The sequence below is a fragment of the Giraffa tippelskirchi genome, chromosome 11 (genome assembly GCF_054371585.1).
Source record: "Giraffa tippelskirchi isolate mGirTip1 chromosome 11, T2T-mGirTip1v1.2.pri, whole genome shotgun sequence".
Classification (NCBI taxonomy): domain Eukaryota; kingdom Metazoa; phylum Chordata; class Mammalia; order Artiodactyla; family Giraffidae; genus Giraffa; species Giraffa tippelskirchi.
Genome location: NC_137285.1, coordinates 10603719 through 10618302, shown reverse-complemented (window position 1 = coordinate 10618302; position 14584 = coordinate 10603719). Strand labels below are relative to the sequence as shown.

Here is a 14584-nt window from a genome sequence, read left to right as displayed (position 1 = left end):
AAGGTCCCTAGGAAGTTACTTATTATATTGGACAAAACTTTTTCCTTTGTGCATTCCTTTCTTCCTTACTTGATTAAGAGTTTGAAGATGTCAAGCATTCATGAAGTCAGTCTTTAAATCCCCTTATGATAAAATATGCAGTTTTTTTTCTATTATGATAATCTTGTGTTGATTCCATTGATTTTTACTTTGCTGTCCTGTATGAACTAACCAGAACTTGAAATTCATTATTTATGAAGGAAGTCTTCATTCTAAAAATTTCTGTGTTGAGTTTTACATGGTGGCATCCTAAGTTGTAAATAAAGGACTATATTGACATGTTTTATGGCCCTTTGATAACCTGGATCTTAAGTGAGAAGTTCCTAAGAGCTGGTCAGTTATGTTTCTTTCAATCAACCCTTTCTGCCTGGCCAGGAGTGAAGAGAAGTGCCTGGTGCGGAGTGGCCTTGTTCAGCTCATGGATCGACTGTGCAGCTTGAGCAGTCAGACCGAGTCCAGCTCCAGTGAGAAACAAACTAAGAAGCAGAAGGTAGCCACCATGGCCTGGGCAGCCTTCCAGGTGCTTGCCAACCGCTGCGTTGAATGGGAAAAAGAAGAAGGTGAGAAGCAGGATCCCTTTCTATAACAGAGCTCCTTGATTTCTTCTATTGATGTGTTTTTTTTTTATTTAGTATTTGTGCTGGATGGGGAAAAGAAAGGGTATATTAAATTACATAACCAGGTTGATTTAATCAATTATGATTTCATGGGAGCCTCTTCATCAGCATGATTCTATGAAAATTTATCACTGTGCTATGACATTTAACAATATCCTAACACAAAAGACATTATGCTAAGTGAAATAAGCCAGGCACAGCAAGACAAATACTGCCGTGATCTCACTTATGTGTGGAATCTAAAAAGCCAAACTGATAGAAACCAGAGAGTAGAACAGTGGTCACCAGGGCTAGGGGGCAAGGGGAATGGGGAGATTTTGTTCCAAAGGCCACACTTTCTGCTGTAAGATGAGTAAGTTCTGGAGCCCTAATGTCAGCTTTGTGATTAGAGTTTGTGATACTTCACTTATACTTGAAACTTGCTGAGAAGATGTCTTGTATTTTTACCCACCATACACACACACAGAGAGGTAATCATCACGTTATATACCTTTTAAAAAACTCACATTCTACAATCTGAGTACATACAGGTTTTATTTGCTAGTCACACTTCAGTAAAGCTGAGGGGGCTGTGGAGGAGCGATGACCACCTGAAAGAGGACAGTAACCCCAGGAAATTGAAGGCATCTTTCCTTTCCTTCCTGCCATCACTGCTAACGGTATCTGAATAGATACTTTTAGGAAATGATTTTTTCAGTTGTGCTTTTGAGATGCTATTTCCAATCATATGTTCAGTCAGCTATCCAACTTAAAAAGTAAACTTGAAGGATAACTTCTCCATACTATCCCAGGTATATAACATGTCATTCCCTGTGCGCTTTATTGTTCTAGGAGCCAGGCATAGGATGACTAAGGCATTGTTCCTCCCCTTAAAATATATGGTCCAGTGGGGGAAATAGACCAGTGAACGAATAATTCCAGTGCAGTCAATGCCATGATCAAGGTGCGCACAAGGTGCTGTAGGAGGAGCATAGAGGTCCCTACAGACCCTCTGTACTAAGGGGTCGGGCAGAGCTTCCCAAAGAAGGTGATGTGAGCATTGTTCTTGAGGGGTAAGGAAGACTTCCCAAGTAGAATGAACAGTCAGGGGCGAATAACTTTTGTGGCTTTTATGAGAGGTGCTTGAAAATGGAAAAATCCAAGGTGTTTTATTGTGTTTGAGAAGAGGTCAGGTGTGAATTAAATATCAGGATGTTTTCCAAAAAAGAAACAGACTCACAGACAACAAACTGGTGTTTACCAGTGGGGAAAGGGAGAGAGGAGGGGCTGTATAGGGGGAGGGCACTGTGGAAGTGAAAGTGAAGTCGCTCAGTTGTGTCTGACTCTTTGCGACCCTGTGGACTGTAGCCTACCAGGCGCCTCAGTCCGTGGAATTTTCCAGGCAAGAGTACTGGAGTGGGTTGCCATTTCCTTCTCCAGGGGATCTTCCTGACCCAGGGATCAAACCTAGGTCTCCCTCATTGCAGGCAGACACTTTACCGTCTGAGCCACCAGGGAAGCCCCAAACTGTTGTGTGTAAAGTAAGCTATAAGGACATACTGGACAACATAGGGAATATAGCCAATGTTTTATAACTAAAAATGGGATACAACCTTTAAAAATTGTGTATCACTATATGGTACACCTGTAATTTATATTGTACATCAACTCCTTCACTAAAAAAAAAAGATGTTTTCGTCCCAGTAAAATGATAATTCTTCCTGTTAAAGTATGTTTCTGGGTTTTGTGTAGATTAATTATATTCAATTTTAATTAAGAAAAATGTCTTTTCCTGGGACTTCCTGGTGGTATAGTGCTTAAGAATCCACCTTGCAATGCAGGGAATGCGGATCAATTCCTGGTTGGGGAACTAAGATCCCACATGCCTTGGAGCAGCTGAGCCTGCAGGCTGCAACTACTGAAGAAAAAAAGAAAAAAAAGAATGATGTATTTCCCCAACACTGAATCATTTTTCAACTTACTGTTACCTTCTTTATGTTTGTGTGTGTGCTTAGTCACTCAGCCATGTCTGACTCTGTGTGACCTGATGGACTGTAGCCCGCCAGGCTCCTCTGTCCATGTGGATTCTCCAGGCAAGAATACTGGAGTGGGTTTCCATGCCCAGTTGTTATCTAATGAGAGACACTAATCGGATGGCTAACAAAATACTGAGCAGGTTAAAGAAAAATTGGGCAAAGGGAGGCTTTAGTGCAGACCTGCCGCAGCTGCAGACTCACCATGCCTTCCTGGGTTTTCACCGTGCTTTTTCTTGCTTGAATTCTGAAGGTGGCTCCACAGAGGCTGTGCACTCAGGTCTGGCCCGTCAGGTGTCCAGCCTTCTCACAAATCACCTTGCCCGAGCAACTGAGTGCTGCGGCAACCAGGCTGCTGGTAACGACGCCCTCCAGGACGTCCTGAGTCTCCTCAATGATCTCTCGAGGTATGGAAGGCCCCCTGGAGCTATGGGAGGAGGTGGCTTTTCCTCTGAGTGATGGGATTCCTTTGGGGAGAGGGTGGCTGTCTTTAGAAACATCTAAATTACTAGGCCATCCTGACATGCTCCTGCCTCAAGAAAAATAGTAGAGAATACAGTTGTTGAAAAATAGCATTTAGTTCCAAAATGTGGAAATTATTTATTTGAATATCTATACCATAAAATTACATATTATCATTTGCTTCAATATTTTGCTGCTAACCTTTAAGGTCAGTACCACTGCATTCAGTAGCCAAACATCTTAACCTTCATTATAAAGACTAACCAGCCAGGACTTGTAATTAATTCACCTTCCTGTGCTGTGTCTTTGAAAGAAGATATTCTTTGGAGGTTTAATCGTGTGAGCTGTGACGCCCACAAAGGTTTGTCCACCTAAGGCTGCTTATTCTCTGGTTTCTGCTGAAATGTGACAGGTTCAGCTGTGGCAGAGCCCAGACTCTTGAGGTCTGTACAGCCCTGTATTATCTCTTTGGTCTTGAAGCACTTCTTGAAAAAGAATAAAAGACTAAACTAAAAGCCTCCTAGCTTGGGTTTCTAAGCCTTGATGCTCTGTGAATCATGCTGAACTAGAGGATCTCAATTAACTAAACATAAGGAATCAAAAAATTTTCAAAAATCTCTCAAAGTATTACTGGTCAATTACGATAACCCGCGTCCAAGGTAAGAGAAACCCAAGTAAGACCGTAGGTGTTGCGTGAGGGCATCAGAGGGCAGACACACTGAAACTATAATCACGGAGGGCTAGCCAATCTGATCACACAGACCACAGCCTTGTCTATCTCAATGAAACTAAGCCATGCCGTGTGGGGCCACCCAAGACGGACGGGTCATGGTGGAGAGATCTGACAGAGTGTGGTCCACTGGAGAAGGGCATGGCAAACCACTTCAGTATTCTTGCCTTGAGAACCCCATGAACAAGATGAAAAAGCAAAAAGATAGGACACTGAAAGATGAACTCCCTAGGTCGGTAGGTGCCCAATATGCTCCTGGAGATCAGTGGAGAAATAACTCCAGAAAGAATGATGGGATGGAGGCAAAGCAAAAACAATACCCAGCTGTGGATGTGACTGGTGATGGAAGCAAAGTCCAATGCAAGAAGATCCAACCAGTCCATCCTAAAGGAGATCAGTCCTGGATGTTCATTGGAATGACTGATGTTGAAGCTGAAACTCCAATACTTTGGTCACCTCATGCGAAGAGCTGACTCATTGGAAAAGACCCTAATGCTGGGAAGGATTGGGGGCAGGAGGAGAAGGGGACGACAGAGTATGAGATGGCTGGATGGCATCACCGACTCAATGGACATGGGTTTGGGTAGACTCCAGGAGTTGGTGATGGACAGGGAGGCCTGGTGTGCTGCGATTCATGGGGTCGCAAAGAGTTGGACATGACTGAGTGACTGAACTGAACTGATGAGCCTTCATCAGATGGTTATAAAAAAACCTTCATAAAAACATATTGCCAAAAATCTGTGTCTTCCCATGAAATCTGAAGTCAGTTTATTTAACCTCATTGAGGGAACCTTTGTTTCTGAATTTCTATAGATCAACATCCCCAACAATTGTGGCCCTTATCTTCCTTCCCTTTGCAGGAGTCACATAGGTAAAGCCATCCTGAGCCAGCCAGCTTGTGTGTCCAAACTCCTCTCCCTGCTACTTGACCAACGCCCGTCCCCAAAGCTGGTTCTTATCATTCTTCAGCTGTGCCGGGCGGCACTCCCACTGATGAGCGTAGAAGACTGTGGGAACGTGGAGCTCCCACCCTGGAGCTACTCCGTCCCCTCTCTAAACAGTGAGCAGGAGGATCCCAGTGACCCAGCTTCCAAGATCGCCTCACTGCTCTTGGCAAAGCTGGCCGACTATGTGGTCCCAGGTGAGTCACCTCCAGGACAGGAGAAAGGCACCGTCACTTCTTGCGGATGATCAGACTGAGCTTTCCCTTGTCCACAGTCACAGCTGTGCTTCCTGTGATAAAAGGACAGAGGGAAAGAGTAGGAGAGAGGGAGGAAAGAGAGATTCCAAAGCCAGTGATTTTCCCATCCAGGGGAGCTGCACAAACAACTTTGCAATTTTTCTGTTTGCTTAAAGGATGTCAGACAGTCCTTTCTCCAACCGCTTCTGAACCTGACACCACTTTGACAAAAACTAGCCCCAAGAATTCCTTAAAAGGAGATAAAGATCCCGGAGAAGAGAGTGAAGCAGTGGATGGCAAGCTCTCTATCTTCATCCACAAGCGGGAAGACCAGTCGTCTCATGAAGTTCTGCAGCCATTACTAAGGTGATGATTGTAATAGTCCATGCCTTCAAGCACGAGCCGTGTCACAGGCACTGTGCTGAGTAAGCCCATTATAGATATCAACCATCTCAGCCCTCTTCACAAGTAATCACTGCTACTGTCATCCCTGTCGTTACACACAGACAAACTGAGGCAGAGCTGAAACGCAGACACAGGTCCCTCTGACCTTAGAGCCTGAGCTTTTAACCACAGCTCTGTACTGTCCCTCTGGACCCGACAGAGTGAAGGTTCTATTGACTGTGTATCATTTGTGTCCAACCAGGTCTGTAGTGTGACCTCAGCTGTGAGAGGAATAATGCAGCTTGGTTTTCAGTTATGGACATCCTTCAGTCATTAGTAAAATTAGAGATACCATTGACCATGAGGTAAAAAAGTAAGAAACTTTTTCAAAAGCCATGATTAATTGAAGTATGAATGATATGATTGTTCAACAAAGAAGTAAAAGCATAATTAATTGTCCAAAGATTATAAACCTGCAGGGCCCTGTTAGTGGAATCCAGGAGAATGAGAAGGTCCCACAGAACACAAGGGAATTTAGAAGAGATGTTTGTCTCAGATGGAAGAGTCCTCTCTTCAAATAAATGATCGAATGATGGTGTCATCCTCATAATCAGGTCCCTTGTCTGCCATCATGGAAACCAAAAGCACTGTGGGCTACTGGCATAGGCTAAGCTGAGTCAGGGGAAGTCAGCACATAGATGAAGAAATTTCCAAGGAACATTCCCAGGCACTGTGAAATGTCATCATACAAACTTGGTGCAAGCTTTTTTGAGAGCCAGGTTGAAGAAGCAGGGGGAACTAGATTCTTAGAAAGGAAGATCCAGTCATTCACACCCAGGCACCAGTCCAGGCTGTTATTAAAACTGCCTCACTTGGAGATTTAGATCCCTCACTGAGGCCTCCCATGGGCCTGGCCTTCTCTTTATTTTAGGATCAGCTTGTCACTTAGTTTGTCATCTTCACACAGGTTTTTAATTATCATTATAACTCCAAAAAAAATTGTTGTTTTGATCCCTAAAAGTGCTATGATTGAGCAATAAAGAACATTTCCTTTTGAAAAATTGAGTCTTACTGTGGATTTTTGTTACAGCATGTAATGGTGGCCTGACCATTACCAGATTGCCTCATGGCCTGCAGTCCCCAGCTGTGACCATCCTGTAAAATCATTGCCTCTCTCTGACTTCCCATTTCAGTAGCTCAGAAGGACGGCCCTTCCGACTTGGTACTGGTGCCAACATGGAGAAAGTTGTGAAAATGGACCGAGACATGACGAAGGTAACCCCAATATGGAGGAACCTGCTCCAAAAAGAACCACAGTTGAGAACATTTGCCAGGCTTCAGGTTTTCAGGAGAAATTTTTTTTAAAAACATTCAAGTTACCACAAAGAAGCAGGGTGAGAAATTGAAGTCATTGAAGCTATTTTCAAGAAGATTAGTCGAAATTAATTATAATCTAACCAACAAGGACCTACAGTATAGCCCATGGAACACTACTCAATGGTATATGACAGCCTGGATGGGAGGGAAGTTGGGGGGGAATGGACACATGTATATGTATAGCTGAGTCCCCTCACTGTTCACCTGAAGCTATCACAATATTGTGTTTTGTTTTAATTGAAGGATAATTTGCTTTACTGTTCGTTTTGTGTTGGTTTCTACCAAACATCAACATGAATCAACCATAGGTTTACCCATGTTGAAACTGTCACAATATTGTTAATACCCCAATAGAAAATAAAAAGTTTAAATTAAAAAAGATCAATTTATCATTAATATTAAAATATGGAAGAGAACTCTTGATTTTGATCTAGAAATTTTCTTAGCTCTGTTAAGAAAGTTCTACAGCATAAAAATAGTTTAAAAGTGATCATAGGGTGAAATATTAAAAGAGTAATAATAATGGATAATAAGAAATAAAGACAAATAGCCTATAAAAAATTATGTCCAGTCTCTCAAATTACACAGTAAATAAATAAAGGGAAAGAATAAAAATAATAGTACTGTGTCATTTTTACCTTATCACCCTGATAGTGTTAAGATTGATGATACCCTTTATTGCCAAGGTGAGGGTAAATAGGGCATTTTCAAGTTTCCAGAAACAAGCTTATTCTTGGCAGTTCTGTTTGTAAAAAATAAAATAGAATTCATGTACCCATAAATAGGGGATTTGTTAAAGAAATTGTTGCACCCATTTGATGAAATGCTCTGAGTTTCCCTGGTGGCTCAGCGGTCAAGAATCCACCTGCCAATGCAGGAGACTCAAGTTCGATCCCTGGGTTGGGAAGATCCCCTGGAGAAGGAAGTAGCAACCAACTCCAGTATTCTTCCTTGGGAAATCCCATGAACAAAGAAGCGTGGCGGGCTACAGTCCACAGGGTCACAAAGAGTCGGACATGACTTAGTGACTAAACAACAACGAAATACTGTACAACCATAAAAATAACCAGATATGTCTATATGGACATGGATATTCATATTTTATGGTATCAGATTCATATCAATGATCAAAATTCATAATGTTTTGGTAACTGTTAAAAAGAATTCAAAACTGCATATAGCAGTTTTGTATGTCAGATCTGCAGGGAAAAAATTCTAGAAGACTAGCAATGATCTCTGTCTGGCTGAGGACAAGGGATGATTATGGAGATTTAACTTTCTACAGCTCTAATATTTTAATATTTGCATTTATAAAAATGAGCCTAGATTGCTGCTGCTGCTGCTAAGTCACTTCAGTCGTATCCGACTCTGTGCAACCCCATAGACGGCAGGCCACCAGGCTCCCTCGTCCCTGGGGTTCTCCAGGCAAGAGTACTGGAGTGGGTTGCCATTGCCCTCTCCAGAGCCTAGACTGGGGGACACAGATTTTTTAACGTATAGCACTGAGAAGAGGGAAAAGAATATCACGAGAATCTTTAAACTGACCCCCAGGGTGGCTGCTGTGAGGTGATTACGGAAGAGGCGGCAGCTGCTCTGCGAAAAGCGACCAAGTGGGCACAGTCAGGCCTCATTGTCAGTGTTGGGCCACCCGTGGAGTCCCTTAACCCAGAGACCGTGAGCGGGCTGTCCACAGGGGACAAGAAGAAGACTGCCCAAACCTCCATTTGCAGAGAGAGGAACTCTGAACTCGCCAGGTAAAGCCTTGCCTAGGGTAGAAGCTGTCTACTCTCTTCTCAGACTTACTATGTGAAGGGTTTGTTTTGAGGGTTTTAATTTTATTTTTTTATATTTTATTTTGTAGAGTATTTATTTTTATTTATTTATGTATTTATTTTTGGCCTCGCCGTGTGACTGAGGGATCTTAGTTCCCCATCCAGGAATCGAACCCATGCCCCCTGCATTGGCAGTGAGAAGTGTTAACCACTGCACCGCCAGGGAAATCCTGAAGATTTTAATTTTATATCCTCGACCTGCTGGAAGTGAGGAAGTGAGGCTTAAAATACCCAGCCATTGTAGTAGTTGCTCTCAAAGTCGAGTCAACCAGTGATGACCATTCACTTGGTGGGATCTGATGCTGTGAGGGATGAATAGGGAGGCCCTCCAGCCTGAGTGCACATCTGAAGCTGGAGGACTGTTTTTCTGAGACAGGCCACCACCAGGAATACCAGCTACAGTTTTTTTGAGCAGCAGTAGTAAATTCTGGCCTTGCTTCCTTTACTTCATTCAAACGATACTTGTCACCATTCCAGCTGTGTACAGAAGGATGAACACATGATGCCCCTGGTAAGTTTGGTGAGATTTTATGCTTGCCAGCCAGAGGCAGATGCAGAGAAGTCATCAAAATCTACTTTTTTTTAGTATGGAGCCAGCCAAAAAGTTTATTAAGTTTTTTCAGTAATATCTTGCAGAAAAACACAAACCAACTTTTTGGCTAACCCACCATAATTAGAAAATGTTTCCATCTGGTGCCAAGTCTAAAGCCACTCTGGCTTCTTTACCATCACGGGGCCTTGACACTTTTCCCTGCTGACACTTGCAGGACTGACCCCGTCCGACCTTTCATCAGTGGGCACGTGGCAAACAGCATGGCCGCTGAGGTGATCGCCTTGCTTCATAGCTTGCTGATGGCACCTGAGTCAAACGCTGCTCAGATATGGACCACGACAGCAGAGAAGGTTAGTACGCTGTTATTGCTTAAAGGAGGAAGCAGGACAGAAGTCAGTTTTTTGTTCTAGCAAGGGGAATTGTAACAGAGAGAGTTCCCACATCAGCCAGATAGACTTGTGTTTCCCCTGAAATCTGCCTTGATTTAGTAGTTTCAACTCTGTTAATCCACATCTCCTATTACCACCAGTTCTGATTTCACAGAAGGCAGGCTAGTATTCTCAGGGAAAGAATGGCACGCCTTGTTTCTCCTCCTTGCTTGTGTTCAGTCAGTACTAACATTAGGAAGTCATGCATCCTTGGTTTATTGGATTTGTTAAATGGAGTTGGTGAGTATTAAGGAGGCCTCTGTCAGATTTATACTCTGAGCTCTTCAGTAATTCATCTTGACAAACTAGTCCAGTCTCCCAAAAACTAGACTTTGGTCATCAGTTTCCCTATTCCCAGTCATTCATCTTGTGAACACCTATAACACATCCTAAAGATAATTGGGTATTGCGAAGTAGGTGGTATGCTGTTATGGTCTTTCTTCAGATAAATTTTTGGCTTTATTTTAGGGTTTTTTTTTTTAAACTATGTTTGATTTGCTCATATTTCAAGGTTGTGCATTTCCAGTTCTGTCCAATTACATAAGACCAATATGGCAAGAACATCAGTGGTCATACCTGCTCATTACTGTACCCTTCCTGTGTCCAGAGTTCCTTTAGTCCGGGGGCCCCAGGCCCTGTTGTCGACACTGCACCACCCTTACTATCAAAATGACCGAAGTTCTAACTCCTGCCATGTGGGCTGCTTCACATGTTTAGGTTCTGTCTCGTGCGCTGATGTACATTCCACAGTTGGGGAAATATGCAGAAAGCATTCTGGAAAATGGCAGCAGTAGTGGCAGAAAGCTCGCCAAACTTCAGAGAATTGCCCGCCAGGCTGTGGCTGCACTGTGTGCACTTGGAGGCTTCAAAGAGACAATCAAGATTGGGTCTGAGGTCCAGGTAACCAGCCACCATTTTCCTAAGTCATCTCTTTCCCTTGTGTATAAGTCCATTGATTCATCAATCAACTGTAAGACAAATATCATCCACCCAGTTGGACAAAAATTCTTGTTTTTTCAAGCTAAGAAACAAGTGGCTTCTCATCCACACAGTACTGCAGATTATTCAGACATCAGTACAGTACTGCACAGTAGCTACAACTCTTGTGTCCTATGGTGGTGTTAATATTGGCAGTGTTTTAGAATTGAAGGCTTGAATTTGCTTCATACTGTGATCACCTTGATATAAGATTTTAGAACCTATTATTTTAATTCACATTCAGGGCTTGGCCTCTGCATTATAAGAACCTATTGGTGTAATGCCGATAACGACAGCTGTAGATTTACTCCTCCCACTTGTCACATCAGATCGCTGCTCGCACCATCAGAGCTGGTAGGTAGTGCTAACCCATCTGTGTCTCTAGGTTTTAGGAAGAGGAATATCAGGAAGCATCGGAGTGGTGGCTTCTATCAACGAACAGGAAGGTATAGCTACAGTCAGATTCCCACCCATAGACTGTAGAAAGACTTCGCAAGCATCAGACACACTGACTATTCCATTGTCTAGACTTTGTGTTCCAAGATCAGAGGTAAGGTGATTTTTGAATGTATCCTCAAATGTCACTGCAAATGGTAACCATCCCGTAATGAATAATATGCATGTGCACAGTCCAGAGCACAAATACTTGATTTTCTTAAATTTTACTTATGATGCGTATTTACATATTGGGTGTAATTATTTAATAGTAACGTTGATGTGAAGATTTTTACCTACATGACCAAATTCATTTCTTTGATGAGGAATATTCCACAATATATTGTATGTTTAATTGTTTTGGTATAGCTTGCTATTTTCTGTATGGTGATTTTTTTTTTAATTGAAATTTTGAGAATTAACTCCAGATGATAATAACACCCTCATTTCTTATAAACTAACTACTTGAATTTAACTTTTTGCCATGCCCACCCCCCGCCACCGCCATCAGGCATTGCCTCTTCATAAACTGTCCATTACTGAGAAGGTAGTACAGGCAGTCCAGTCCATGTTGCTTCCTCAGGAGGGAAGTCTCTCTATTCATACCTCACTTCCTGCAACAGGAGATGGGTCAGCTCCTGTGATGGCAGTCGTTCGGCTCCTGGCTGAAATAAGAACAAGGTGAGCGCCCTCCAGAGACCCCTAATGTGCTGAGGTGGTACAGGCCAGAGAGACAGGGGTCCTCCATGGGACTCTCTGTGCCAGGTTTACTGAGTCCACAGCATGAACTTCATGCCAAACTGAGTAACAGAAACCATCCTCTTGTGCTGTGTTTACTATAGTTTTTGTTGCATTCCTCAACTTCTGTGCTTTGAAATAAACTTTAGCTGTTCCCCTAAGGAAATAAACAATCAAAATGTGACTGGTATATGGAGTGCATGCATAGACCCCACTGATTTGCTTTGGTCAAAGAACTTTGTTCTGTCACAGGAAGTCTTCTGTCACTTGGCCTTTTTTTAAATAGCTCAGACCACATCAGTACCTATCTGGTCTGTCACTTTCCAAACTGCTAAGGAGAAAATTAGGGAATGCTCACAAGTGTCAGAATTGGAAAGAAAATACATTTATTTACAATTAAACAACAGCAACAAGTTTCTTTTGACAATGAAACTTGCCAGAAAGTTCTAATATATGTTTTGAATCCAGTGAGAGAGATCAGTATACAGATTTCCCAAGCGTTCGGATCCCTCTTGTTCCCAGAACATTAATGTTGCCCACGGAGCACAGTTTAGGAAAAGGTATTAGGAGATGGTGCTTATTTCGTAGCTGGCACTTTGTGTCTTCATGTAGGGAGATGACAACCGTTTCCCCCTTTTCCAATTGTCCATGCAGTGTCAGCAGTTACTGTGCGGGAAAAGAGAAGCTGGTTACATATATTCAAACCAATGCAGCTCAGTAAAAAAGCAAGAGAAATGGAGAGTTGGAACCTTATTTAAATTAGGGGATAAAATTGGTTGAAATGTTTTTCACAGTTGGCTTTTTAGAGAATGACCATTGATGACTTTGAAATATTGTAAATCTTTTAACATTAAGAGCATGCCTGGTCATGGCCCAGCTTTTAGAAGACAGCTTATTTTGTGAAGAATTCATACAGCAGTGTCCAGCAGCTGTTGAAGTTCTTAACCTAGTAGCCCAGGAATGCAGTGCTGGTAAGTACCCGTTGCTTTCCTTTCTACCCTTTGTGTCAAGGTTTGTTAGCACACTGACAATTTGGAATGGAATATTGACTGTTTCCACATACACCTCCAACAGCTAAGCTCTAGACACAGCACTTATATGACTGACTTTCTTTTCAAATCTGCAAATGTAAATAAAAAGCTTCAGTATATGCCAACTAGGAAGTCAGCATTTTTCAGTGTAACTTTAGGACTATGATGTCAGAGTATTTTCTTTGCCCCATTCATATTAATAAGTGGGTTTCATTTCTGTATTAGAATTCTTTGTGACCTTCCCTTAGGGCTATGGATACTTTCTGACTATTGTCATTGGCCACATGTGAATTCAGAGTCCAGAAATTTGCACTAACATCTGTCTTTGTGTGTTTGTGTTTCTGTGTGTCTATATGTGTGTTTATGGAAAAGTTCAAACAAATACAAAAATAGACTATTTTTGTATAATGAACCCTCATGTTTCCATCATATAGTTTCAACAGTTATCAACTCATAACCAATCTTGTTTCTTCTACACTGCACCCTCCTGGATTATTTTTAAGCATATTTTTAGATATTCCTTTTATTTATCTGTAAATATTTTAGTGTGTATCTCAATAAGGACTCTTAAAATAAACCACAATATTATTTTCACATGTAAAAAATTTACAATAATTTAATATTATTTAATATCTAGTCAGTGTTCAACTTTCTAATTTTCTCAAAGTCATACTTGTTTTTACGTTTGTTTATTTGAGTCAGAATCCAATTAAAGTTCATCCATTGTAATTCCTTGTTGTCTTTTAAATCGCTTTTAAAATACAGATTCCTCTCAGTATCTTTTTTCCCCTTACACCTTAATTGTTGAAGAGTTTCCCATAGTCTGGATTTTGTATATCCTATGGTGTCATTTAATATGTTCTTTTGTTTTTGAATTTCTTGTTCATTGATGGTTGGCCTGGGTTTTTCTGAGTGAAAAATTACCCTTTATCCTCAAGGATATAGTTGGACTCTAAATATGATTGTTCACAATTAGATTAGCATTTCTCCAATGCTCTTGTACTAGTGTTTTCATAAATTAAGGAAAAAATGGATATCTTTACCTCCCTTAATGGTTTTAATCTTATCTATTTTATTGGTCATTTTTGTTACCTATATTTACTATCTCTCATGCTATTTGCTTTTTTTCTGTTAACTCTCTAATTTTTTCTGTCCTTAAATTTTTGTCCTTTTTCATGTGATAGTGATTTCTTTTGGCTTGTTTTTGCTTTTTAATTCATCTTCATTTTATATCTGTTTTACTTCTCAAATCTCCTTCCCTTAATAAGCACAGCTGTCTAGGGCCAGCAACCATTAAGAACCCTCAGAGAGATCCCCCCAAAAGAGACAGCAAGAACAAAAGAAAAGGAGCTTGCTTGCTCGGCTTCTCAAGTGAAATTACTTGTGGCTAAACACTTGCTCATTATTTAATTTTGTATGTGTCATAGGTAGTTCCCTACTTCTGCTTTTTTAATATTCTTGGCTTAGGTTGCATCCTAAGACTTATTTGACTGATTTTAGCAAACATATAACCTTCTGAATGAATCACTTGCTTTTCTCTAGGACTCATTCTGGGTCTCTTTTATACATTTTATAGGATAAAATAGAATACATTTTATATTACTCTGTGAAATTAACTTTGGTACTTAATGTATATGCCAGGAATCATAATAATTTAGAGCAAATGGCTTTAATGATAACCCATCTAACCCATTATTTTCCCCTGTGGAAAAGAACCCTATAGAAACAAAGAGTTGAGAGAAACATATGAGAAGTTCTTATTAATTGCTACAAAAGAGAAGACTATGA

General features: G+C 41.3%; 1 protein-coding gene across 15 annotated transcripts in view; it reads left to right on the top strand.

The window, feature by feature from the left end:
- The window catches only part of HECTD4 (HECT domain E3 ubiquitin protein ligase 4), a 168933-nt gene that overhangs the window by 111691 nt on the left and 42658 nt on the right, over positions 1–14584 (top strand). For all 15 annotated transcript variants that reach the window (XM_081546311.1, XM_081546304.1, XM_081546308.1 and 12 more), the window contains 11 exons: positions 415–599; positions 2922–3075; positions 4721–5001; positions 5217–5406; positions 6618–6699; positions 8353–8555; positions 9401–9536; positions 10332–10514; positions 10978–11142; positions 11539–11708; positions 12621–12736. In XM_081546311.1, the coding sequence (XP_081402437.1) occupies positions 415–599; positions 2922–3075; positions 4721–5001; positions 5217–5406; positions 6618–6699; positions 8353–8555; positions 9401–9536; positions 10332–10514; positions 10978–11142; positions 11539–11708; positions 12621–12736 (1865 nt within the window). The remainder of the gene's footprint in view (positions 1–414; positions 600–2921; positions 3076–4720; positions 5002–5216; positions 5407–6617; positions 6700–8352; positions 8556–9400; positions 9537–10331; positions 10515–10977; positions 11143–11538; positions 11709–12620; positions 12737–14584) is intronic.